The following is a 24,776-nucleotide window of genomic DNA, read 5'->3' as shown; positions in this document are numbered from 1 at the left end:
GCAGGGGGCAAAGGTCCGAGCCCTGAGCCTAGAAGATCCCACATGCTGCGGAGCAACTAGGTCCGTGTGCCACGACTACTGAGTCTGCGCTCTGGAGCCCACAAGGCATAACTACTGAGCCTGTGCTCCTAGATCCCGTGCTCTGAAACAAGAGAAGCCACCTCAATGAGAAGCCCCCGGGCACAGAAAGGAAGAGTAGCCCCTGCTCGCCGCAAGTAGAGAAAGCCCGTGCGCAGCAACAAAGACCCAACGCAGCCAAAAATAAATAAATATATTTAAACAAAAAAAAAAACAAAAAAAACCTAACTGCTGTGACCTTATTAACCATTAACCATTTACAGCACCCCTATATGGCAGACAGTATAATCAACATTACCAGACAGTTCAGCAGATGAAGAGGTTGCCCAGACTACACAGTTCTTGAGCAGATTCCAAAGGCTATTCTTTGCTATGCGTATAAAGTCCAGGCAGCCTTATAACTACGAAAGAAATTGAATTTGTAATTTTAAAAGTCCCCAAAAAGGAACTATGTATCTTCAAGATTCATAAATTCTGTAGCTACACGTTAATTTCTGTAGCAGACCTGGCAAGTATTTGAGGTCAAAACCCTATGTGTTTTAAAAAAATGTTTTTTACCCTATGTGTTTAAAAAAATATTTTTTACCGTGCTAATAAAAGTATTCATTTGCTTGGGAGAAAAAAAAAAAGTCCCAAAAAAGAAATCTCCAGGCCCAGATGGAGAATTCTATGAAGGTTCAAAGACAAATTAATACCATTTTACATATTCTCTTCCAGAAAATTGAAGAGGGAATATTTCCCAATTCATTATTTTTAAAGATCTTTTTGATGTGGACTATTTTTAAAGTCTTTATTGAATTTGTTACAATATTGCTTCAGTTTTATGTTTTGTTTTTTTGGCCGCGAGGCATATGGGATCTTAGCTCCCTGACCAAGGATCGAACCTGCATCCCCTGCATTAGAAGGCAAAGTCTTAACCACTGGACCACCGGGGAAGTCTCCCCAAGTCATTTTATGAAGCTAGCATCTCCCTGACACCAAAACCAGATAAGAAGAGTACAGAGAAAACTACAGGATATACCTCATGAATCCAAACACAAAAATCCTTACCAAAATATTAATAAATAGAATTCAGCGATACATAAAAAGAATTATATACATCATGACCAAGTGAAGTTTATTCCAGGGGTGTAAGGCTGGTTCAGTATGCCAAATTCAGTCAGTGTTTTCCACCATATTTAAGAGACTGTGGTGGGTGAAATAATGGTTCCCTGAAGGTGTCCATGTCTGAATCCCCAGAGCCTGTGAATATTTAGGTTACATGGCAAAGGGGATTTAAGGTTGCAGATGGAAGTACAGTTGCTAATCAGCTGACTTTAAAATAAAGAGATGATCCTGGGACTTCCCTGGTGGTCCAGTGGGTAGGGCTCCACACTCCCAATGCAGGGGGCCCGGGGTTCAATCCCTGGTCAGGGAACTGTATCTCGCATGCATGCCGCAACTAAGAAGCCCGCCCGCCACAACAAAAGATCCCACGTGCCGCAACTGAGACCTGGCGCAGCCTAAATTAATTAATTTTTAAAAATAAAAATAAAATAAAGAGATGATCCTGGACTATCTGCTGAGCCCAATGTAATAACAGGGGTCCTTAAAAATGGAAGGGATAACTATGGAAGAAATTCAGAGTGATATGATGTGAGGTTCCTACCCACAGTTGCTGGCTTTGTGGATGGAGGAAGGAATGAGGAAAGCTTCTAGAAGCTGGAAGAGGCAAGGAAATAGATTCATTCTTTGAGCCTTCAGAAAGGAAAACAGCCCTGCCAACACCCTGATTTTAGCTTTGTGAGATCCACGTAGGACTCCTAACCTACAGAGCTGTAAGACAATACATTTGTGTTGTTTTAAGCCTTTAAATTTGTGATAATTTATTATATCGACCACAGAAAACTAACACACAAGCTAAAGAAGAAACATCATAAGAACGTATCCATTCATGCAGAAAAAGCATTTGACAGAATTCAACACCCACTCATAATAAAAACTCTCAGCAAACTAGGAACAGAGGGGAAACTACCTCAACTTGGAGAAGCACGTCTACAAAACTTCAGTTAACATTGTGCTTAATGGTGAAAAACGGAACACTTTTTTTTCTTTTGCCACGCCACGTGGCATATGGGATCTTAGTTCCCCGACCAGCGACTGAACCCGTGCCCTCTGCAGTGGAAGCATGGAGTCTGAACCACTGGACTGCCAGGGAAATCCCACTTTTCCCCTTACGACTGGGAACAAGGCAAAGATGTCCACCCTCACCACTCTTATTCAACAGAGTCCTGGAAGTGCTAGCCAGCACAATAAGACAAGAAAAGGAAATAAAAGGCATACAGATTGGAAAGGTGGAAGAAATGAAACTAACCCTATTTGCAGATGACATGATGGACTGTGTACAAAATCACAAGAAATCTACCAAAAACGCCCCTTGAACTAAGAAGTGGGTTAGTTCAGCAAGGTTATAGGATAAGAGATCAGCACACAAAAATCAATGGCATGTCTGTATGCTAGCAATGAACATGAAAACTGGAACTAAAAGTACAATGGTGTTTATAATTACTAAGGAAGAAAGAAAGAAAGAGAGAGAGAGAGAAAAGAAAGAAAGAAAGAAAGAAAAAGAGAGAGAAGGAGGGAGGGAGGAAGGAAGGAAGGAAGAGAAAGACCATGTCTGTGGGTTGGAAGACTCAACACAGGACATAAAAGATGTCAAGTCTCCCTCAACTGATATACAGGTTTAGTGCTATTCCTGTCAAAATCCCTGCAAGATTTTTGGTAGATACAAACAAGATTGTTCTAACGTCCAGGTGGCCTAATGGGCTTCCTGGACATCGTACCACTCTCTGGTCTCATCCCCTCACCACTCTGGCACCAGACTCCGTTCTCTCCCTTCCAGGCCTTTGCTTAGGCAGGTCCAGACTCTGGCACCAGACTCTGTTCTCTCCCTTCCAGGCCTTTGCTTAGGCAGGTCCCCCTCCTGATGCCCTGGCACTGACAGCTCCCAGCAGCTCTCTCCTCTGTTCCCTTACTCCAGCCAGGCCTCCCTGACCTCTTTTGGGCACCAGAGAGGAGGGGATTTCCCTAAGATCTCGGGACCTGCCCAGGCCCAGCCCCCATCCAGCCCTGGCAGGGGAGGGAGCTCGGGAGCTGACGGAAGAGAGGAAATTCCCCTGGAACCTGTTTCTCTGCTTCCTGGCTCAGCTGGGGCACCCACCGGAGGGAGAGGCCAGGCCAAAGACCCGGCCCGCCATGGCCTTGGCCCTGAGGCCACCCCGGGTTCCCAAGCCCAAGAGGAGCCTGCCCTCACACTACCACGAAAGCTTCCTGGAGAAGAAGGGACCCCGAGACCGGGTAAGACGGGCCAGGGAGCTGGCGCTGCTGGGCGGCCTAGGCAGGTGCAGCACCTCTCTGAGCCTAGACTTCCGCAACCGGCCCAGGATAATGCGGTGGGTGCTGGGTGGGGCAGGGCATGGACTGGGGGCTGGGAAAGGTTACGTCCCTCTGTCTGTCTGTGTCTGTCTCTCTCTGTGTCTCTGATTCTGACCTGAGCTCTTTCTCTTTCTCTGTATTTCTCCCTGCCTGGCTCCATCTCTCTCTGTCTTGGTCTCTTTATGTCTCTCTCGGATACAAACAGGATCAGCGACTTTACTCCAGGAAATGGGGAGTCTTCTGATTCCCACACCTCCCCCCGCCACCCCCCCGCCCCCGGCCCTGAGCTAACTCTGTGAACTTCAGATCCAGGGGTCAAAGTCAGTACAGATTGTGAGGAGGGACAGTGAGAATTAATGGAGGCTACGTCCCACAGAACCAGATACTGGCCAGGGGCCCAATGTGTGTGTGTGTGTGTGTGTGTGTGTGTGTGTGTGTGTGTGTGTGTGTGTCCTTCTCAGAATAAAGCCCAGCCTGGTTCCCACTAAGGCCCATCCCCCTCCTCATCTGCATACTCATCTCCTACCAGGACGCAAACCAAGCTTTTCTCTGCCTTTGCCCTGGCAGTTTCCTCCTTCCCTCCTTCGGCCTCCACACATCCAAATCCTCCCCAGCCTAGAAAGCATCCAGAGGCAGGAGATCTCAGGGGTTAAGAAAGAGCACGAGGGCCCCAGAGGATGAGACCCAAGTTCACATCCCTGCTCCGCGCGGTCCTGACTCCCACGCCGTGTACGAGTGACTCTGCATCTTTGTGCCTCGGTTTTCTCTATTATAAAATGGAGAGAAAAAAAAGAAAAGGACTCCCTTGGTCGTTCAATGGTCAAGATCCCACACTTCCGCTGTAGGGGGCGCAGGTTCTATCCCTGGCTGGGGAAATAAGATCCCACAGGCCACACCGTGAGGCCAAAAACATAAAATTAAAATTAAAACGAAAAAAATAAAATGGGTTGACAAGGCCATAGGCATGGTTACAGAAGAGGGATATCTCTTTTTTTTTTTTTTTTAATTAATTTTTGGCTGCGTTGGGTCTTCGTTGCTGCGCGCGGGCTTTCTCTAGTTGCGGGAAGTGGGGGCTACTCTTTGTTGCGGTGCGTGGGCTTCTCATTGCAGTGGCTTCTCTTGTTGTGGAGCACGGGCTCTATGCGCAGCGGGCTTCAGTAGTTGTGGCACACGGGCTCAGTAGTTGTGGCTTGTGGGCTAAGAGCGCAGGCTCAGTAGTTGTGGCACATGCACTTAGTTGCTCCATGGCATGTGGGATCTTCCCAGACCAGGGCTCGAACCCGTGTCCCCTGCATTTGCAGGCAGATTCTTAACCACTGCACCACCAGGGAAGTCCCAAGGGATAACTCTTAACATGCCAAGGATCTGACTCAGCGCTTTGCATGTATTAATTCACCCAATTCTCATAGCAGTCTCTGAGGCAGGTACCTTTTTTTTTTTGTTGGCCATGCCAAGAGGCATGTGGGATCTTAGTTCCTGGACCAGGGATCGAATCTGTGCCCACTGCAGTGGAAGCCCGGAGTCTTAACCACTAGACTGCCAGGGAAGTCCCAGGCAGGCACCATTATTATTGCCATTTTATAGGTGGGGAAACTGAGGCAGAGATAGCTTGAACAATGTGCAATGGATGGCACATAGCTGGTGCATGACAAAGTAGGTCTGACCATGTGAGTTTAATCACTTACTGCTGTATTCCCAGTGCCTGGCACACAGTAGGTCTTCAATAAATGTAAAATGTATATATGTAGTATGTACCTATGGATGGACAGATGATGGGTGACTGGGTGGAGGGACAGATAGGTGAATGGATGGATACATAGAGCTATACTTCGGAGACACTGCAGGTTTGGTTCCAGACCACCTCAATAAAGCAAATATATATTATTTACTTATGTATGTATTTACGTATTTATGTATGTATGTATGTATTTATTTTGGCTGCTGCCAGGTCTTAGTTGCAGCATGTGGGATCCTCAGCTGCGGCAGGCGGGCTTCTCAGGTGCAGCATGCAAACTCTTAGTTGTGGCATGCAGGACCTAGTTCCCCATCCAAGGATTGAACCCAGGCCCCCTGCAATGGGAGCACCGAGTCCCACCACTAGACCACCAGGGAAGTCCCACAATAAAGCGAATATTGCAATCAAGTGAGTCATATGAATTTTTTGGCTTCCCAGTGCCTATAAAATTTTTATGTTTACACTAGACTATACTCTATTAAGTATGAAATAGCATTCTATCTTAAAAAAACAATGTACGTACCTTAATTTTAAAATAATGCTGTTGGAAAAATGGCGCCGAAAGACTTCTTCAAAGCAGGGTAGCCAGAAATCTTCAATTTGTAAAAAAGAAAACAACAGAATATCTGTGAAGTGCAATAAAATGAGGTATGCTTGTAGACAGGTGGATGGATGTGTGGGTGAGTACATAAGTTGATAAAAAGGATGAATGGATGGATGCGCGGCTGGATGAACGGATGGGTAGGCAGATGGATGAATTGATAGGTGGATTGATGGATGCTTGATCGCTGTCAATATAAGAGCTACCCTCATTATCATTATGGACTAATTAAAGTACCTCCTGTTTCAGGAAGTCTTCCCAGATTTCCCAGTTGGAGGGCTTCTCTCCTCCTCTGTGATCTCTTGGTCCAGGATCTATCCCTCCCTGAGGGTGCTAATTTCTCTTCTTTGGAGGATTTAAGTATCTATGCTTTCTCTATCTTTCTAAAACATCATTATTTTATTTTATTTGGCCGCACCATGCAGCTTGCGGGATATTAGTCCCCACCCCCACCCTCACCCCCAGGGATGGAACCTGTGCCCCCTGCAGTGAAAGCACGGAGTCCTAACCACTGGACCGCCAGGGAATTCCCGAAACATCATCTATTTAGAAAAAGAAGCCATGCCCCATTTATTATTTTGCCTGCAACAGAGCTGAGCGCAGAGTAGGTGCTCAGGGAATATTTGGTGAAAAACAAATTCTAGAATCTTATAATCTGATTTGTATCAGCCCCTTCGGCCTCCAGAGAGCTAGGACATTTGGAATTCGGAATCCTGAGGGGGAAATCCTGAATCTGCAGACCTTCTAGTGTCCAGAGCCTGGTGAAATTCTGACTGTAGACTGAGCACCTAGCCCAGTGCCTGGCACCTAGGAGATGTTAATATTTACAGGGTGGATAAGGGGACAGGGGGTTATATGTATGTATGGGTGAATGGGAGGGTGGAAGGATGGGAGGGCGGAACAGATGGATGAGTGGGTGGATGCATGGAAAACCATAAAGTGAGTTAGCACAAATTACTCCTAAAGCTCCCACCCCTGTAGGTTCCGTTTGGTCCTTTCTGAGAGTAACAGATCCCCAGAAGCTGGGCCATGGATGAGGAGGGCCTCCCCTAGAAGGCAACGCTTGTTCACAGACCCAAAGCAGGTGATGAATGAAACTACCTAAAGATCTGGGAGAAGAGTGTTCAGGCAGAGAGAACAGCCAGTGCAAACATCCTGAGGTAGACTATGATGGAGGTACCCAGCCTCGCCACCTCACCTCCTTCTCTTTCTCCAACTCTGGTCCACAGGATTACAAGAAGTTCTGGGCAGGCCTCCAGGGCCTGACTCTCTATTTCTACAATAGCAATCGGGACTCCCAGGTAAGGATGGAAATGAAGGCTCAAGAATTGGCCCACCTTGACCCCAGGGACCAAGCAGAGGACGTGGATGGTATGTCTAAGACAGGGGGCCTGAGGGGCCACAGGCCTCGTGCTCAGACCCTGTCTACTGTGCCCCCAGCATATGGAGAAGCTAGACCTAGGAATGTTTGTGAAGCTCACAGATGAAGCTCCCTGGGGGAGCTCCCATGACCGTGGCACCCACTTCTGCTTGGTCCTGCGGAACCAGGAGATCAAGTTCAAGGTAGGTGTCTTAAGGTGGGGCTGGTAGGAGACCCTTCCTTCTTGTCACACCCACCATTAACACATAGTAGCATGGAGTCACAAAAAGTTTACCACTGGGTTGGTGACACTGGGCAAGTCACTTAACCTCTCTGGGCCTCAGTTTCCTCAACTGAAAAGTGGGATAATATATGTAAAGTGCCCAGAACAAGATCTGATCCACAAAGACCATCACTGCCATCATCCAATCTTTCAGCTAACATTACTGAGCACCTACTGTGTACCAGACACTCTTCTAGTGTCAAGGCAGTGACTAAGACAATTAAAAATCCCTGCGCTTAGAACATTCGCTAACACCATACCCAAAAATAAACTCAAAATAGATTAAAGACTTAAATTTAAGACCAGATACTGTAAAACTCCTAGAGGAAAACATACGCAGAACACTCTTTGACATAAATTGCAGCAATATCTTTTTGGATCCACCTCCTAGAGTAATGGAAACAAAAATAAACAAATGGGACCTAATTAAACTTAAAAGATTTTGCACAGCAAAGGAAACCATAAACAAAATGAAAAGACAACCTACAGAATAAGAGAAAATATTTGCAAACGATGTGGCTGACAAGGGATTAATCTCCAAAATATACAAACAGCTCATACAGCTCAATATCAAAAAAAAAAAAAAAATACAACCAAATCAAAAAGTGGCAGAAGATCTAAACAGACCTTCCTCCAAATAAGACATACAGATGGCCAAGAGGCACATGATAAGATGCTCAACATCGCTAATTATTAGAGAAAAGGAAATCAAAACTACAGTGAGGTACCACCTCACACCAGAAAGAACGGCCATCATCAAAAAGTCTACAAATAATAAATGCTGGAGAGGGTGTGGAGAAAAGGGAACCCTCCTAACACTGTTGGTGGGAATGTAAATTGGTGCAGTCACTATGGAGAACAGTATGGAGGTTCCTTGAACAACTAAAAATTGAGCTACCATATGATCCTGCAATCCCACTCCTGGGCATATATCGGGAGAAAACAATAATTTGAAAAGACACATGCACCCCAATGTTCACTGCAGCACTATTTACAATAGCCAAGACATGGAAGCAACATAAATGTCCATTGACAGATGAATGGATAAAGAAGATGTGAGATATATATATATATATATATATATATATAAAGCCCCTGTGGCTGGAGCAGAGTGAAAGAGGGGGAGAGAGGAAGGGAATGAGGGTTGCGGGGGTGGGGGGAAGGGGCAGGTTGTACAGGGCCTGTGGGTGACCAGGAGGACCTGGGCTTCTACCCTGAGGGAGGTAGGAGTCAAGGGAGGGTTTCAAGCATAGGAGATACATGATCTGACTTATGTTTTTTTAAAATGTTGATGTAATAACATTAAAGAATAACAGTACCCCATATTACTAAGAACTTATATTCAGACATCATTCTAAATTAACCTGTTCAAGCTCATTTAATCTTCAAAACAGCCCTTGGACACAGGGACTCTTATTCCTCACTCCCATTTCACAGATGACTAGACCGAGGCTCATCGACACAAAATCTTTTTCTTTCCCTCCCTAGGTAGAGAGTCTGGAGTCTCGGGAGATGTGGAAAGGCTTCATCCTGATGGTGGTGGAGGTAAGAGTGGTCGTCCTCGGCCCCTCTCTCCCCCATTCCCCACTAGGCCTGCTCGGAAATCTTCTTTTTAATTTCCAACCTTCATTCCCCAAACAAACCTCTCCAGTAGAGCAAACTGGTTACAAACTGGCGGCCTATGAGCCAGATGTAGCCCATAAACGTCTTTTGTTTTGCCAACAAAGTGCTATAAATTTAAGTCAGCTGCTATCACTTAAAAACTAGGAGTGTTAGTAAACATTCCTGATTTCTAGGTTACCCATTTGTTCCCAGTCTGCCCCCTGCAGGCCGTTGAGTTTGAGACCCTACATGCTAGCATTTGCTCTGTCCTCCTCATCACCGAAGTCCTCTCTATGCCCTCTTTGCCCCTGAGGTGTCAGGTGGCTCTGGAGCCCCCAGACCTGGGTTCCCATCCTGGCTGTATCCGCACTCTGGCCTCAGTTTGCCCCTCTGTGACATAGTCACAGCCTCCCATTCCCTGACGCCCCAATGCCCCCCTCAGCTCCGTGTCCCGTCTAACCTGAACCTGCTGCCTGGACACCTGTACATGATGGCCGAAGTCCTGGCCAAAGAAGAGGCGCGACGTGCGCTCGAGATGCCCTCGTAAGTGCCGAGGGTCTCCAGGATGGTGGCGGGCTGGACAGCATGGAGCCGGAGAGGGCAGTGAGCGGGGTCTCCAGGCGTTGGGTCTTGAGCGTAAGACTGCATCCGGGCAGGGGCGGGGATTAGGTCTCACAGCTGGGAGCCCTACTGGGTGTTTGGGGCGGGTCTAGCTGCCTGGGGGCGGGCCTGGATCTCCATGGGCGAGCCTAGGTGCCTGGGGGCGGGACAAGTTTTACAGGAGAGGGTATAGGTGCCTGGGAGGCGGGTATGGGTCTCTGAGTGTTGGCCTGTGTGCCCGCAGGATAGCCTGAGCCTCCGGAGGCAGAGCCTGGGCCTGGGGTCGGGCAAGGCAGGGTCTCCAGGAACCAGGTCGTGGACGGGAGGGCAAGGCTGGGTGCCCAGGGGCGGGGTTACGTGGGGAGGGCGTGGCTGTGTCTCTGGGGGCGGGGCCTGTCCTGGTTAGTGACGCGACCCGCCCTAGGTGCTTCCTGAAAGTGAGCCGGCTGGAGGCTCAGCTACTCCTGGAGCGCCACCCCGAGTGCGGGAACCTGCTGCTCCGGCCCAGCGGGGACGGCGCGGGCGGAGTGTCGGTCAGCACGCTCCAGACGCTCAACGGGTGCGCATGCGTGGCCCCGGCGCCGGGGTGGGAGGGGCGTCGGATGCGGGGGTGTGGTCATATATAGGGGCGGGGCCAGGCAGAATGTGGAGCCGGGGGTGGGGTCTCCCGGGATGGAATCCATACAGGACGGTCCTCCTGGGGGGCTAGGCCAGGACCAGGCGCAGGGTTTTTCTAGGAGGTGGAGTCTTTCGAGGGCCTGGTCCCCTGCAGAGACCCACGCCAGGATGTGGCGTGGTCAGTGTGCAGGGGAGCAAGTCGGGGTTGGGCCCTCCATGGTGGCGGGGCCCGGACGAGGGGCAGGCCATTTTTTGTCCTCACCCAGGCCACTCACTCGCCCCTGCCCTTGCAGGACGCCGGTGGTCCGGCACTACAGAGTGAAGCGCGAGGGCCCCAAGTACGTGATCGACGTGGAGGAGCCGGTGAGCGCTGGGCCCGGGTCCCGGGAATTGCAAAGGTCTGCTCCCCTTCCCCGCCAGCCCTGATAACATCCCCTATCTGACCCCAGTTCTCCTGCACCTCGCTCGACGCAGTGGTCAACTATTTCGTGTCGCACTCCAATAAGCAGCTGATGCCCTTCCTGCTGGACGATGACTACGAGAAAGTGATTGGTTGGTGCAGCCTCAGGGAACTCTGGGGGCCCAGTCCACGCCTCTCCCGCCCCCTCCCCGACCCGGACACCCTTGGGTCAGCCCCCAGCCGCCGTGCCTCCTCCAGGCCGCCCTCTCTGTTCCAGGCTACGTGGAGGCGGATAAAGAGAATGGCGAGAGTGTGTGGGTGGCGCCCTCGGCCCCCGGCCCAGGTGATGCCCTGTCCCCGCGGTCGCCACTGGGGCAGAGTGGGGAAAGACCTAGGAACCTCATGGCGCCACCTGTGCCCAATCTTCTACCCAGAGTTGCAGGGACCGAGAAATTACCCAGACCTTGCTCTCTAGGGGCTTCCAGGTTATGGAGGGGGCGGGCATGGCTGGGCACAGACAGTCCCAGCCCTGAGGAGTCGAACCTGGGGCTGGAGGGTGGGAGGGGAAGGCGCGGCACCTAGAGCTGGGAGAAGAGGAGGCAGGGCAGAGTAGAGGGGAGTCTTCCTGGAGGAGGGGCTGTTTGCTGAAGGTCCCCAAGGATTTCAGGAGGTAGAGATGGGAAATCAGGATGGGAGGTAGTCCCGATTACGAAGCAAGAAGAGACTGGAAAGATCTGTGGAGTGAGCAGTATAGTTCTCCCTGGGCTGGTCAGATGCTTCGGACCCCACGTGCATGATGGGCCCAAGTATACATACCTACATACATGCCACACTCATGAACACAGACCTGTATGTGTCCACCTGCATCATCAGAAGCTCCTATGTAGATAGTGGCTCCACACATGCATGAATACAGGTGTCACACAGTTCCAGTCCCATGTAGCACACATATACATACCTCACGTCACAATCACGTACGTACACACAAATGCAGACATACCCACTCAAGAGCACAAATTCAGACTTTTACACATACACTAAATTAGTGTACACACTAATATAGACAAGCGACCCAGCACATACCTTAGCATCCATGCGATGTCATGCACACATGTGTGTATAAACCCTTTGCATATATTCAACTGCTGCAAATTCACCCAGTGTCCATGTATATGCTAAACAGGGACACACACACAGACTCATAAACGGGCACGTGCACAGACACACATGCATGCAACGAGGTGTGCACATACATCCTCATCCTGAGGTGTCTCTGCACCACGTGGGCCCTGACAGTGACCACAGTTTCCCACCAGGTCCCGCAGCCCCTAGGGGTGGCCCTAAGCAGCTGCCTCCCTCGTCCATCACGCCTGTGTCCAGCCAGGACAAGCTGCCCCCACTACTGAACCAGGATGAGAACTATGTGATCCCCATTGAAGATGACCCAGCTGCCAACTACGTGAACGGGGACGGTGGGTGGCGGCCGGGGTGGATGAGAGTTGGAAATGAGGAGCGGGCTGATGACTGGATGTGATATGCCACATCTCTGTCCATGCAGTGCCTTCCCCTAGTCGACCAGTTGTCCCGAAGCCCAGGAAGTTGGCCATGTTTCAGGCAAAGCCTCCAAAGCCACCCATCGTGCCCAAGTCAGGTAGGGGTCCCTCTTCCCAGCCCCTTTCCCATCCAGCCAAGAGCCAGCCTCAGCCTTCATCTACCTTCTCCACCAGAGCCCAAAAAAGGCCTCAACAGTGGCCTGGCCAGGAAGCTGGCAGTCAGCTCAGCGCAGGCTTCCTCCTCCCCGACCACAGGTAAGGGGTCAATGCAGGGTGGGCTTCACAAGCGGGGGACCCGTGTAGTCACACATGGGTGACCTCCACGCTTGGTTTAATGCTCTGCTGGGTCCATCTTGAAATTCCTCATGTCCACTGAACACATGTTTCATTTTATGCTGGGCCCCGAAAATTCTGCAGCAGTCCTGGGTGGATATAAGAGAGAACAGCCTGGATTGGGGAATCCCTGGTGCCGCTGAAGCCTCAGGGACCACCCCCCTCCCCACTCCCAGGGCTGGCAGATGTGACAGAAGAGCTGAAAGGGAAACTGCAGAGGAGACTGGCGCTGCAGCAGGCAGCCGAGTGCGCAGGGGACCAGCGGGCCCATCTCCAAGTGTGGCGCATCAGTCAGGCAGATCGCTCCTCCCAGAATTAAAGCTCAGGTGACCCCAGGACCTGCGTGTTTGGCTTGGCTGGGTGGGGCAGTGCGGGCTCCCTCAGACGACTGCCCACGGTGGTCCTCAGCTCAGCAAAACCTGCCTCCTGACCCTCAAGAAAAGCCTTTTTTGGGGGGCTGTGCCTCACAGCTCATGGGATCTGAGTTCCCCGACCAGGGATCGAACCCGGGCCTCAGCAGTGACGGCTCTGAGTCCTGACCACTGGACTGCCAGGCAATTCCCAAGAAAAGCCCACTTTACAGCCAAGAAAGCTGAGGTCCAGAGAGGGCCAGGCACACCCAGTGCCACCCAGCCCCGAAAATAATACCAGCAGCACCGCCCGGCCAGTGTTTGACCTTTATTAGGAGGTGAGGTGGGGAGGAAGGCCCGCCCCCGTGCCCGCTCCCCACTGGTGACCCCATCAGGGGTTAAGGCTCCAAGCAGCAAGTGAGAGGAGGGTGCCCAGCTGAAACAGCTGAGGCCTGGAGGTGCCCCCACCCCCCGAAATCAGCCCGGCTGAGGGGCCGTCCCGAGGCCTAGGTGAGGCTGGTGTTGGAGCTGCTGGTAGCACTGCCCCGCTTCTGCAGGCAGCGCACAGAGCTGGGGACCTGTAGGCCTGCCGTCACGTGGAAGCTGCCACACCACACCTGGGGGACGGCATCGGGGGGGACACAGAGAGGCTCAGTAGTGAAGCCAGCCCTCACGCCACGCCTGCTCTTACCCCTGGGCCGCGGAGGAGGCCTCACCGTGAAAGCCGGCAGCAGTGGCTGTGTGAACTTGGCCTTGAAGGTGTGCAGCAGCTGTTTGGTGCGGGCGTTGTAGAAGGACAGGAGGCCTGGGGTGGAGGGCAAGAGGAACAGGGGGACCAGTAAGAGGGGTTTGGGCAGAGAGACGGCGGACGGGGTGGCCGGAGAGGTCAGCGGGGGCCCGGGGTCACCTTGGTGGAAGTCGCAGTGCACGCCCAGGCAGTCGGGCACGGGGGTGTCCAGCACCTTGGCCTTGTTGGCGTGCTTGGCAGTGAAGCTGACCTGCAGCCAGTTGTTGACGTACACGCACCAGGACGCGGCTGTCTTGCCCAGCTGCTCGAAGCGGCCCAGGCTGCGGTAGGCCACCCCCAAGCCAAAAGCCTTGCTGTCCGGCTCGTAGCGCACCTCCCAGTAATGCTCCCCGCCATCAATCAGCGTGTCCCCTGTGGGGCGGAGCGGGCAGGGGGGACTGGTTAGAATCTGGTCCCAGGTGCCCCTTCACAAAGGGGCAACCAGAGCCCAGCTATCCCCTCCAGATACTGCTCGGTCCTCAGCTGTTCCTTCCAGATACTCCAGGCGTCCCTAGATATTCGTTAAGTCCGGATCTTCTCCAAGCCTCAACTAGATCTCAGCTACTCCCTGAGTCCACATCCTCCCTGGACCCCGGATCCAGATTCTTGCCGCCTCAGCTACTCCCCGATCCAGCTACTCCTGAGCTGCAGCTTCTCTGCACACTCTTGCCCCACCAGATGGTAGCTTTTCTCCTCACTCATTCCCAGAAACCAGCTACTCCCTAAATTTGTGCCCTCCCCGCCGCCCCCTGCCACAAAGTACAAACCACACTGGCTTCCTCATTTACCCTGGCTTCTTTTTCAAGCTTTTCTTCTGGACAGTGGTGATTCCCCTGAACTCCAGGTCGTCCTCGGACTCCAGCTTCTCCTTCACAGGATCCAATCAGTCCTGTGGTGCTAACCGCTCCTCTCATCCTAGCCATTCTCTCCACTTCTCAGACTCAGCGACTCTCTCTGGCTCCTCCACTCACCCTAAGCCACTTCCCTGAGCCCCTGTCTTGCTTCAGCTCCTCCACAAACCTGGCTGCTCCACAGGCAACTGTTCTTTCCAGCTACTCCCCGAGGCTCAGCTACTCCCTGAGTCTCAGCTACTCCACAGACCCCAGGAAATCCCCCCTCAAGCTCCTGCCCAGCCACTCCCCAGTCCAGAACATCCATAAGCTCTGATTCCCCCCATTAATCCCTCAGCCCCAAATCTTCCCATTCCTCCAGTGTCACAATAACACATTATTGGGACCATTCCCACAGAAGCTTTGTTGATAGCTGCCTCAGTTTCCCCAGCCAAAGGAATTCTCTCCCACCACCCCCCATCAGGGCCCTGCCCAGAGTACTCCTCTCTCCTCCCATCTACCCTCCTCCTTACCCAGCACTGTGTAGGACTCAGCTGTGAAGCGATCCCGTCCCCCACGACCTGAGGGCATCCTCTTGGGAGATGGAGTACCTCTGTGGGCGACAGGGAAGGGGAAGTCTCAATTCAGAACTCACCTCTCCCATCGGAGGGCTTCCCTGGTCCACCCCAGCCACGAGGAACTTTTCATCATTCCCTGACTGTCTGTGGTTCTCTTCACACACAGGGCCTCTCATGTCAGAACACACCAGTGCCCTTCCTCATCTGGACAACTATTCAACCGTCAAAACCCATTTCAAAGTCTCCTCTCCATTCACTCTTTGGGTCCCCCCAGCTCCACACCCCTCCCTCCACCCCAGCCTTGAGCACACTGGGCTTTGTGTGTCCATGTCCAGCTTGATCTCCTCCACCAGAGACTCAGGGAGGGGAGAGGGCAGGCTACCTGGCTGGGGAGTTGACGGGAGACGCCGTCCGCCCCTTGCCATCTTTCTCGCGAGCTTTGATATCCTGCACCTTCCCGCCCATGGCGTCCCACTCCACGGAGAGATCATCCACCCGCAGGTTCTGGTGGGATGTGGACGCATCCAGGCGGAACATGAACGCTGGGGCCAGGCAGATGTGGGAGTCACAGAGATGGGGAAACCCGGAGGCACAGAGAGAGACAGACAGTGACCAAGACAGACCATGACAGGGACAGAGAACAGAAAAACACAAAGAAACAGACTAAGACAGAGAGAGAGCAAAAGAGACCAATGGACAAAGATTCAGAGACAGAGAGATACAGAGACAACAGGCAGAAAGACACCAATAGACAAGATGGGGAAGAGTGGAGAGGGCAGAACATGTAGCCAGAGGAGTGAAGACCAAGGGCTTGTTGCCTAAAGGTATCCCAGGTCTGAAGCTATTTTCAAACCACTGTGCTGCCCTGTGCTTCCACTGGGGATTAATCCCAGGAAAGGGGCTGGGCTATAGCATGACAGAGTTACGCAAGATTGCAGAAGGACTTCCTATCAGGACATTCAAAGGTGTCACTGTGGGAGGCTAACAAATCTGTCTTCAGTACTGATATCCCATTCCCAATTCTATAGCGCGCTTAGCCATTTTTTGGAAGAGAGAGAGAGAGAGAGAGAGAGAGAGAGAGTGTGTGTGTGTGTGTGTGTGTGTGTGTGTGTGTGTGTGTGTGTGTGTGTGTCTAAAAACCATCCAGGGATAATGGGATCAACTGCAAATGCAAAGAACAATACCAGGTTTATACCAGACACTCAGGCTAAGGAAGCTACTGTGGACCGAGCACTGAGCTTCCTGGCAACCATGGCAAAAAGGGTCACAGAATCCCGCTTAGAAGATTCTCCTCAGACACCAGTCCCTGGGGCCCTGGGAGTAAGGGGTTATGGTGTCTCAGCCAGGGCAGGGGTGGGAGCCAGTCACCTGGTGTCTCCAGGGTCACTGGCTCAGAGAACTCGCCTGAAACTGCCTTATTACAGGCCTTCACACGGAAATTCATGTATTTCATGTCAAACTTGAGACCTACGAGACAACAGAGGAATCGACATTGTGTACGCTTTGAGCAATAGATTAGAGGCCCCTGTGTCCCACAGTAATCCCACCACCCTTCATTCTAAGGAGTATCTTATAAATGACATCCCTGAGAAACCATCCTTGCCCTCATTCACCTGTGGGGTATCACTTGGCTCTGCCCACAACCCAGACTGGCCAGTCAGGATGCTTTATGGCTCAGTCACACCAATTGGTCCAGGGACAGGCACATGACCCAAACTAGCCAATCAGAATCTGCCCTGGGACTCTAGTATTATAACGAGCAGATTCTGTCTTTCCTCTGGGTTCACCAGCTAGGAGGAAGCTCCTTTTGAGAAAATTTTCCAGCACGTCGGCAAGCCTCCTTGAGAATGCAGCCCTAGAGCCAATGAGTGTCAGGAACGGAGCTGAGCGAGTTATTTGCTGGAACCCCTGGATCTAGCCATGCCTGGTTCCTTAAAGACTTTCCATACTACTAGGTTATATCCTACCCTCCATTTCTATACTTTAAAAAATATATTATTAATTTCTTCTAATCTTACAAAATAAAAGCAACCATCAAGCTGTCTTCTCCCTCAAGCAAAACCTCTTTGGAGAGCTGTCCACAACCCCCTCTCAGCTGCCTCACTCCCTCTCCTTCCTTTGGCCTTGTTAATCCTCATCTTTCAGGATTTCCTGGCTGACCACTCCTTCCTTCATGGAACATTCTCTTTCCTTGGCAGCCATGGCAGCCTGCCCCCTCTGATTGCTCCCCCTTGGTCTTCTTTGCAGGCTCCTCCATAGCCTCAAATGTATGGGTGCCTCAGTCTGGAACCCCTGCTCACCTCACTCTGCTGACTGTCCCCTTCTCACCCTTCAGACACCGCCTCTCCACCCACAGCACTCACAGCCCAACCTTTAGCTCAGACCACATGTCCACATGTCCAGCTGCTTCCTGGACATTCCTCACAGGGTGCCCATTCTCTGGGCATCCCAAACAACACTTAGTACCCCCTGCTCTGAAATCTCCCATAGATCCCCTTGCCCTCAGGGTAAAGTCCCTGTTCCTCCTCTCCCCTCTCCCTACAGTTGTGGTTCCCTCTGCAGACTTAACTAGTTCCAGGCTCAAAGGCTCAGTGTTCTGGCCTCTGAGCCCTTATCAGGCTGTTCTTCTGCCTGGAAGTCTGTTCTCCCCCTCTTCTCTTTTGGGCCTCAGCCTGGCTGTTAACCTCCTCCAGGTGCCCACACAGACTGCCTCCCCCTCCCTTGGAGCCCCTTTTCTGAGAGTAAGGTGGTTTGCTCAGCAGCGCCATCTACTGCCCCAGAGCTAAGACTACCTACCACCCAGGAGGCTTGGTTTCAGAATCACAAACCCATCTGACTTTTGACAGTGCGTGCCTCAGTTTCCTACTCTGCAACCCAACAATCATATCCCCAACACTGAGCAAGGTTCACATGAGGATGAGATGGGTCAAGGAATATAAGTTATAAACTCAACCCAAACCTTCCTGTCTTCCAAACAATCAACGAGAGAGTAGGCGGACTGCAAATAACCACATAGGTTCTTTACGTAGGTGAGCGAATTCATCATTATCCTGAATATCGCAGGTCTTTTGAGGGATTCAAGTTCCTGCCCTATGGATTTTGGAAAAGGCCAGAGAGGTAAAGAGGATGCATCCAGAAGCCTGTGATGGAGAAGATCTACACCTTGATGACGGTGGTGATGACACAGATTTACACATGGGATAAAATGGCACATGGGATTACACAGGCACACACGAATGAGTGCGTGTAAAACTGGTGAAAAGCGAGTCAACACTGCAGAAGGTACCCGTATCAGCTTTCTGGTTCTGGTATTGAGTTCTGGTTATGTAAGCTGCCACTACTAGAGAAAGCTGGGTATAGCCACACAAGGGACTATCATTCAGCCTTAAAAAAGGAAGGACATTCTGACACAGGGTACCACGTGGATGAACCTTGAGGACATGATGCTCAGTGACATAAGCCAGACATACTGTGTGATTCCACCTATATTAGGCACTTAGAGTAGTAACAATCGCAAGGACTGGAAGTAGAATGGTGGGTGCCAGGGGCTGCGGGGAGGGGAATGGGAGTTAGCGTCTAATGGGGACAGGGGGACTTCCCTGGTGGTCCAGCGGTTAGGACTCAGCTTTCATTGCCGAGGGTGCGGGTTCGATCCCTGGTCGGGGAACTAGGATCCTGCAAGCCGTGTGGTGTGGCCAAAAAGTTCAAACAAACAAACAAACAAAGCTAGTGGGGACAGAGTTTCAGTTTTGCAAGATGAAAAGTTCTGGAGATGGATGGTGGGGAGGATGTTAGCACAACATCATGAACATGAACGCAGTGAACAGCTGATCTGTGCGCTTAAGAATGGTTAAGATGGTGAATTTTACGTTATGTGTGTTTTACCACAATAAAAAAAGATTGGGGGAAAAAATGGGATGTGTTTATTTTGATTCCCATGCAAAGGATAAGCCAAGAGTTTCTCAGGCCCTCTGGCAGGTTGCTGGCTTTTCCTTCCTGCAATTAGCATTCTCATTAGTAACCATGCATGCTGATTACAGCCCAAGAGCGGTGGTGATAGTTATCTTGTCAGCGAGACTCTCCCCGCCCCTGAGGGTTTCCCTTGGCTCAGGATGGCTTCTTAACTCATTAGGGACCCCTCATTTTATCTTCCATCAGACCCTCCCCTACCAGCTGGACGGATTCCCCCAGGCTTTCTGCTCTCTTACAACTGCCAAGGAAATCCCCAAATCCTGGGAGGGTAGCCCCCCAAACACCAGTCCACCAGAGGAGGGATTTTCACCCACTTTGCTCCCCCACTACTCCAAGGATGGTGCTTGGTACCCTGCAGACATCAAGTCAAAATGAATGAATGAATGAATGCATGAACGAATGCTGGATCATAGAGATAAGACAGGGATGGAGGAGGCCCTCTCGGCCGGTACCTCACTCAGTTCCTTCATCTGTAAAATGGTGATAAGAAGCACGCCCATTACATGTGGGTAAAATGCTTAGCGCGTAGTAAGCCCTCAACACGTGGCACAGTGGCTGTCACCAGTATCGTTTTCATCATTGTTATTTCTGCTACTCCCCACCGGTCCAGCCCGGCTGCTCTCACACCCCACGTGCCTTGAGGATCGTCCATGAGCCCCAGGTTGACTGATGGGGAAGGCTGAGCTGCCCTTACCGGTCAGGGTATATTCTGTCTGCTGGATGCCCTCGATGACCATCCAGGGCTGGTCCTCCTTGAGGCGGGGCGGGCCCTCAAAGTTGGTCCGCCGATACTCCAGCACATAGTGGTCAATCTTGTTGTCCTCGTCCGGCATGCGCCACACCAAGGTTACACAGTTGTCGGCCACCAGGGACTCGGCCAGGTCGATCACAGGGGCACTAGGCACTGCCCAGGACAGAGCAGAGAGGGGTGTCAGGGCGCTGTGCCTGCAGGGGCGGGCCTTGCTGTAACCCCACCCACATAATAGACCTTCTTGGGGGCGGGGCGTCCTCTGGATCCCAGGATTAGGGGCGGGGCCCCTCTGGGTTGTGGGGCCTGGGGGTGGAACCTCCTCAAAGGGTGGAGGGTAGGGAAGAGCTTTCTCAGGGTTTAACCAACAAATGGCTGGGCCTTCTCTGGATTCCACCATTCAGATGAAGAACATTTCCAGAACACGACCAATTGGGGGTGTGGCCTCCATGGGACTCCACCCCTGGTGGGTGGGGCTTCTTCAGGGCTCTGTCACAGGGTGGGGCTTACTCATGGCTCCATCCACCGTGGGGTGGGAACTCTCAGGGCTCCACCCCAGGGCGGGGCCTTCTGGGGTTTCCACAAATGGCTGTCAGCCCTACTCTAGGCCTTGTCTCAGGGCCCCCCAGACTCCCGGGCCATTTCCCTGCAATCTTGGCCCTCCAGCAAGTTCCCCTCTCACCAGGCAGGAACGTGAGTGCCTGTAGCATCCTCCGCTCCTGTGCAAAGTCCACCATGAGGTGACTCATGTTGTCGCTGACCTTGGCTTTCAATGACAGCCGGAAGGCGGGGGCCATCGTCACACTGCAGGGAAGGAGGTGGACGCCCAGGCCTAGTCCTCCGAGGTGTGTGTAGGGGACCCCCTCCCCCTTCTTCCTGTCCAGTGCTCTGGGCCAAGGGACCCTCACCTGGGCATTCCCACCTTCACAACAGGGGTGGGGCAATGGGGTGGGAGCCAGGTCCCAGCATCTTACCCATCTTTGATTTGCTTGGCAGCCTAGAAAGAGGGACAGAATAAAATCCAAAGAATTGTGTTGACTGAGTCTGAAAGCCAGTATACAGACAGGAAGACTGAGGCCCAGCCAGGCATCTATGTGGCAAAGTGCCCCAACACTGGGGCAGAAAACCTTGGCTGTGCCCCGAAGGGATGGGGGCGAAGACAGGCTCCCACCCCCACCTCCCACCCAGTACCCAGTACATACAGTTGGCTGATTTAGCAAATAAAAATTTTATAGGATGCCCAGTTAAGTTTGCATTTCAGATAAACAGGAAATAATTTTCTAGTATAAGTAGGTCCCATCCAATATTTCAGACACACTTATACTAAATATCGCACGTGACATATGACTAAAAAATTACTCGTTGTTAAATCTGAATTTCAGATAAAGAATGAATGTGTATTTTTGTGTAAATATGTCCCATGCAACACTTGGGAAATATTTATACTAAACATTTGTATGAGATATACTAAAAAATTTATTTGTTCTTAAATTTGAATTTCAGATCAACCACGATGAATTGTTCTTTTTAACGTATGTCCCATGTGATCTTTGGGATGTACTTAGACTAAATATTGCATGGGCCATACTTATACTAAAAAATTACTCGTAGTTGATCTGAAATGCAAATGTATCTGGGGGTCCTGTATTTTATCTGGCAGCCCTACCAGTCTGGCTCCCGAGGCACCTACCTGAGGAAAGTCCCCGCGGTCCGTGGCCTGCAGGGTCTGGTTGGCCGTCTCCAGAAGCTCCTCAGAGCTCTCCAGAGCTCGCGTGCAGGCAGCCAGCTGGTTCTGCAGGTGCCACGGCACCGAGAGAAGAGACACCTTATTCCACTGCCTCAAGCCCTCCCAGGGCTCCCCACCGCCTTCGGGATGCAGGGTACCATGCCCTTCTCCAACTGCAGGTGGGAGAGGGAGGCTGGCCCTCTGCAGGCAGGGCATCAGAACCACCTGGGGATCCCTTCCTTAGAAATGCACATGGCCAGGCCACATCTAAGCCCAGGGCTCCACATCCCCCAGGGATGGGAATCTGGGGTGTTAGGAGGTTGCCCAGGAGGTTCTGGTGCAACCTCCAGCGACCCCAGCTTGGAATCTGAGACCCCAGGAGACTCACAGGGGGGGTTTGGCAAGGGGTGATGCCCTCAGATCTGGGGCACCAGTGGGAAGGGCTGAGAAATTGGAAGCGCTGGGTGAGGACAGGTGGGGAGGAAAAGCCAGATGTACGGGTGGGGCTGCAGCCGTGGAGAGGAGGGGTGGATGGGAAAGGGGATTAAGAAGGAGAGCAGGTGGGTGGGACATTAATAGGTCATGGCCAGGGAGGAGGCTGGGAAGACCCCAGGAAAAAAGAGGAGGTGTGGCCGACACCGCTAGAGGGTCTGGCTCTGGACACCGGGGACACTTGGGGACATCTCTGGGAAGGGGCACGGGAGGAGGGGCAGGTTTGGAGGAAGATGCTTAGGCCAGCTGGGCTCTGCTGAGTGCGAGGGGTGGGATGGAGGATGGCGTCTGGGCGGGGTTCCAGGAGAGCACCGCCCCCTCCTCCTCCCCCCCGCACACACACCTGCAGCTCGTAGGCGCGGCTGGCACGGTCTTGCTTTATTTTCATGAGCATGCCCTCCTTCAGCTCCTCCAGGAGGGAGAAGAGGGACTGGAACTCGGCTTCCAGGTCCTCCTGCACCTTGGCCGAGTTCGCCTTTGGAGAGACATTGTGGGGTCAGAAGGGGTAGGATTGTCAAAGCCGGTGCTCAGATGGGGAAACAGGCCTGGCCGTGGCAGCCAGGCCCGCGAGTCCCATGGACATCAGCAGATTAGCTCGTATGGTTGCCCCTCCCTCCCTCCTGGGGGGGGTGACTTCCTTACCTCCACGTTCAACAGCATCTGCTTGAGGGAGTAGATGAAACTCTGAATCTCTTCGTTTTTCACAGCCAGTGTCGTGATGATCTTCCGCAGAGCCTCCTGCCCCCAGGGAAGCGCGCACACAGGTAAGCCCCTCAGCCTGGCCGGGCTCCCCGACTTGAGGCTCCCCATTCTGTCCTCCAGGCATCCAGGGAGGGGATGCGGGGGCCACGGTGCCAATGAGCTTGGGCATCCACCAAGAGCAGGCCCTGGGCGGAGCTCTGGCCCTACATCCCTCAGGAAGCGGGCAGGCATTAGGCACCCTATGCGTGCCCATTTCACAGGGGAGGAAACTGAGGCTCTGAGAGAGCGTCTCAGGAAGGGACAGACCCTGGGCCCCAGTTAGGTCTGCCTGAGCACAAAGCCTTCAACCAGGTACCTATATCCTGAGGGCAGGGCATGATCCAGGGCGAGGGACTAGCTTCGGGAAAGAAACCCCAGAGGAAAAGGAGGCCTACAGAACATGGGCTCATCTGGGGAAGGGGATACGCTGGGAAAAGGGATTAGCAAGGAGAAAGAAGGTACCTGAGGGAGGGTTAGAGAGGCCAGGTAAGTGGAGAAAGGCAAGGAGGCCTGGAAGAGGGGATGCGGGAGGGAAGGAGGCCGCGTTGGGGGATGCTGCTGGGGCCTGTATCCCTAACCCAGGCCTCCGACGGGTGCTTTTCCTGGGGGCGCGGGATTGATGGGGTCACCAGTGCTGAGCTGGCGGGGCGTCCTCCGAGGCGGGGCGGGGCGGGGGCCGGGACACCTGGTCCGCAATCCGGGTGGAAGGCGTGGGAGATGGAGTCAAGGCTGGGTCCGGGGTACTGGGAGGGCGAGGGGGACATGGAGGGGATGTGTCCGAACCCAGGCCAAGATGATGTGGGGTCGTGGCGAGAGTGGGGGGGCGCCGAGTCTAGAATCGGGGCTAGATCCGGGCGCGGTTGCGGTGGGGGTGGGGCTTCCTCCGCAGAGCAGCTGGGGCGGGGGGGCGGGGAGGTAGCTGCGGCATCACCTGGTCCCCTCCTCTTGTCTAACCCCGCCGCGGGCCCCGCCCCGCCCCGCCCCGCCCCGGTCTTACCCTCTGGTCCTCCATGGCTGCAGCCCAGGTCGTCCCCGGCCAGGGCCGCGGGTCTCACTCGCTCTTCTAGTCCCCAAGCTGCCTTTGCCGCTGCCGGTAGCCAATGGCCCGCCGAGCCCTCGCCGCCGCCGCCGCGTCCCCAGTCAGCGCTCCATCACTGGCCGCAGGGCGCAGGCGCGCCCCTCGCGGCAGACTGGGAAATGTAGTCCTTCTTGCGCTAGGGTCGCCGAGAGCCGAGACCCAGAGCCTGGGTCGTACCAGGCGACATTGCTAATGATGTCTGAGCTGGAGAGAGCCCGGAACTGGGAGGCAGGATGCCTGGGTTCGACTGCCGTGTGGCCTTGAGCCTACCCCTAGTCTTCCTAGTGCCTCAGTCTCCCCACTCTCTCACCCACACAACTTCTCAGCTGCCACTCAAACTGGAATTCCACTGCAACCCACCTCCACCTGGCCCAGAGATCTGCCCCCCGCAACTACTCACGCCTTACATTTACTGAAAAGCCAAAGTCTTTTGCACAAGCGGATGTTCAGCTTCCAAAGCCGCCTTTCCCTCCCTAAATCACAACTGAACTCCTATGCATCCCACAAAGCCCCAGGCTCTCACATCTCCTCCAGAAGCCTCTCTGCCTGCCCAGAATCCATAGGGCTAGGAGGAGGCTGGGAGGCACTTCCTGGGGAAGTGTGGGCAGAGCGCCACCGCAGGGGCCTCCCTGTGGTTGACAGGAACAATTCTGCCAAGAACACGGACCCTCTTCTTTCTGGCTGAAAAAAAGGAGGTCACACTGTGGTTAGGGGTGAGACACTGAGGCCTAGGAGTCTGCCTCCTCCTCCGGGGTGGGTACTGCCGGCTGTGGGGTGATGGGTGCAGGGCTGGGAGAAAGTCCAGAGCTTGTGAACCCCCTCGACTGGGCCCCCAATCTTCTCCCCAGGCTGTGGGGACAGGGGAGCCACCCTATCTGCCGTGGGACTCAAAGCCAT

The 24,776-nt window shown here is 52.9% G+C and overlaps 2 protein-coding genes across 5 annotated transcripts; one reads left to right on the top strand and one right to left on the bottom strand.

Moving 5' to 3' along the window:
- The first annotated feature begins 3,228 nt into the window (after nucleotides 1-3,228).
- On the top strand, nucleotides 3,229-12,990 carry STAP2 (signal transducing adaptor family member 2). 2 transcript variants are annotated; one of them, XM_082835462.1, is made up of 13 exons: nucleotides 3,229-3,414; nucleotides 7,058-7,129; nucleotides 7,269-7,395; nucleotides 8,964-9,016; nucleotides 9,516-9,616; nucleotides 10,098-10,232; nucleotides 10,585-10,654; nucleotides 10,741-10,843; nucleotides 10,969-11,034; nucleotides 12,008-12,163; nucleotides 12,250-12,342; nucleotides 12,419-12,499; nucleotides 12,754-12,990. In XM_082835462.1, exons 1-13 carry the CDS (start codon nucleotides 3,313-3,315, stop codon nucleotides 12,894-12,896), a joined length of 1,302 nt encoding a protein of 433 aa, XP_082691588.1. In that variant the 5' UTR covers nucleotides 3,229-3,312; the 3' UTR covers nucleotides 12,897-12,990. The 2 variants fall into 2 exon arrangements, with proteins under 2 accessions (XP_082691588.1, XP_082691589.1); XM_082835463.1 differs by having other exon boundaries at nucleotides 12,662-12,882.
- A 443-nt stretch (nucleotides 12,991-13,433) lies between these two features.
- Nucleotides 13,434-23,813, bottom strand: FSD1 (fibronectin type III and SPRY domain containing 1; the record flags this gene model as incomplete). Of its 3 annotated transcripts, XM_082837305.1 has the most annotated exons (13): nucleotides 13,434-13,544; nucleotides 13,644-13,732; nucleotides 13,835-14,086; nucleotides 15,078-15,157; nucleotides 15,505-15,664; nucleotides 16,491-16,589; nucleotides 19,789-19,998; nucleotides 20,525-20,646; nucleotides 20,817-20,839; nucleotides 21,533-21,634; nucleotides 22,404-22,535; nucleotides 22,703-22,798; nucleotides 23,799-23,813. In XM_082837305.1, the coding sequence occupies 13 exons, from the start codon at nucleotides 23,811-23,813 to the stop codon at nucleotides 13,434-13,436; spliced, it is 1,491 nt and encodes a 496-aa protein (XP_082693431.1). The 3 variants fall into 3 exon arrangements, with proteins under 3 accessions (XP_082693431.1, XP_082693430.1, XP_082693432.1); XM_082837304.1 differs by lacking the exon at nucleotides 20,817-20,839 and having other exon boundaries at nucleotides 20,525-20,674; nucleotides 21,529-21,634; XM_082837306.1 differs by lacking the exon at nucleotides 16,491-16,589.
- Nucleotides 23,814-24,776: the final 963 nt, after the last annotated feature.

Source organism: Leucopleurus acutus (genome assembly GCF_964270905.1).
Source record: "Leucopleurus acutus genome assembly, chromosome: 3".
NCBI classification, from domain to species: Eukaryota; Metazoa; Chordata; class Mammalia; order Artiodactyla; family Delphinidae; genus Leucopleurus; species Leucopleurus acutus.
Note: the sequence above shows the minus strand (reverse complement) of the source record. Positions and strands in the feature narration are given on the sequence as shown.

Coding starts and splice junctions, on each gene's coding strand:
- STAP2 (XM_082835462.1), top strand. CDS start 3,313: ATGGCCTTGGCCCTGAGGCCACCCCGGGTTCCCAAGCCCAAGAGGAGC. Junction 3,415..7,057: donor AGAAGGGACCCCGAGACCGG/GTAAGACGGGCC, acceptor TCTGGTCCACAG/GATTACAAGAAGTTCTGGGC. Junction 7,396..8,963: donor GGAGATCAAGTTCAAGGTAG/GTGTCTTAAGGT, acceptor CTCCCTAGGTAG/AGAGTCTGGAGTCTCGGGAG.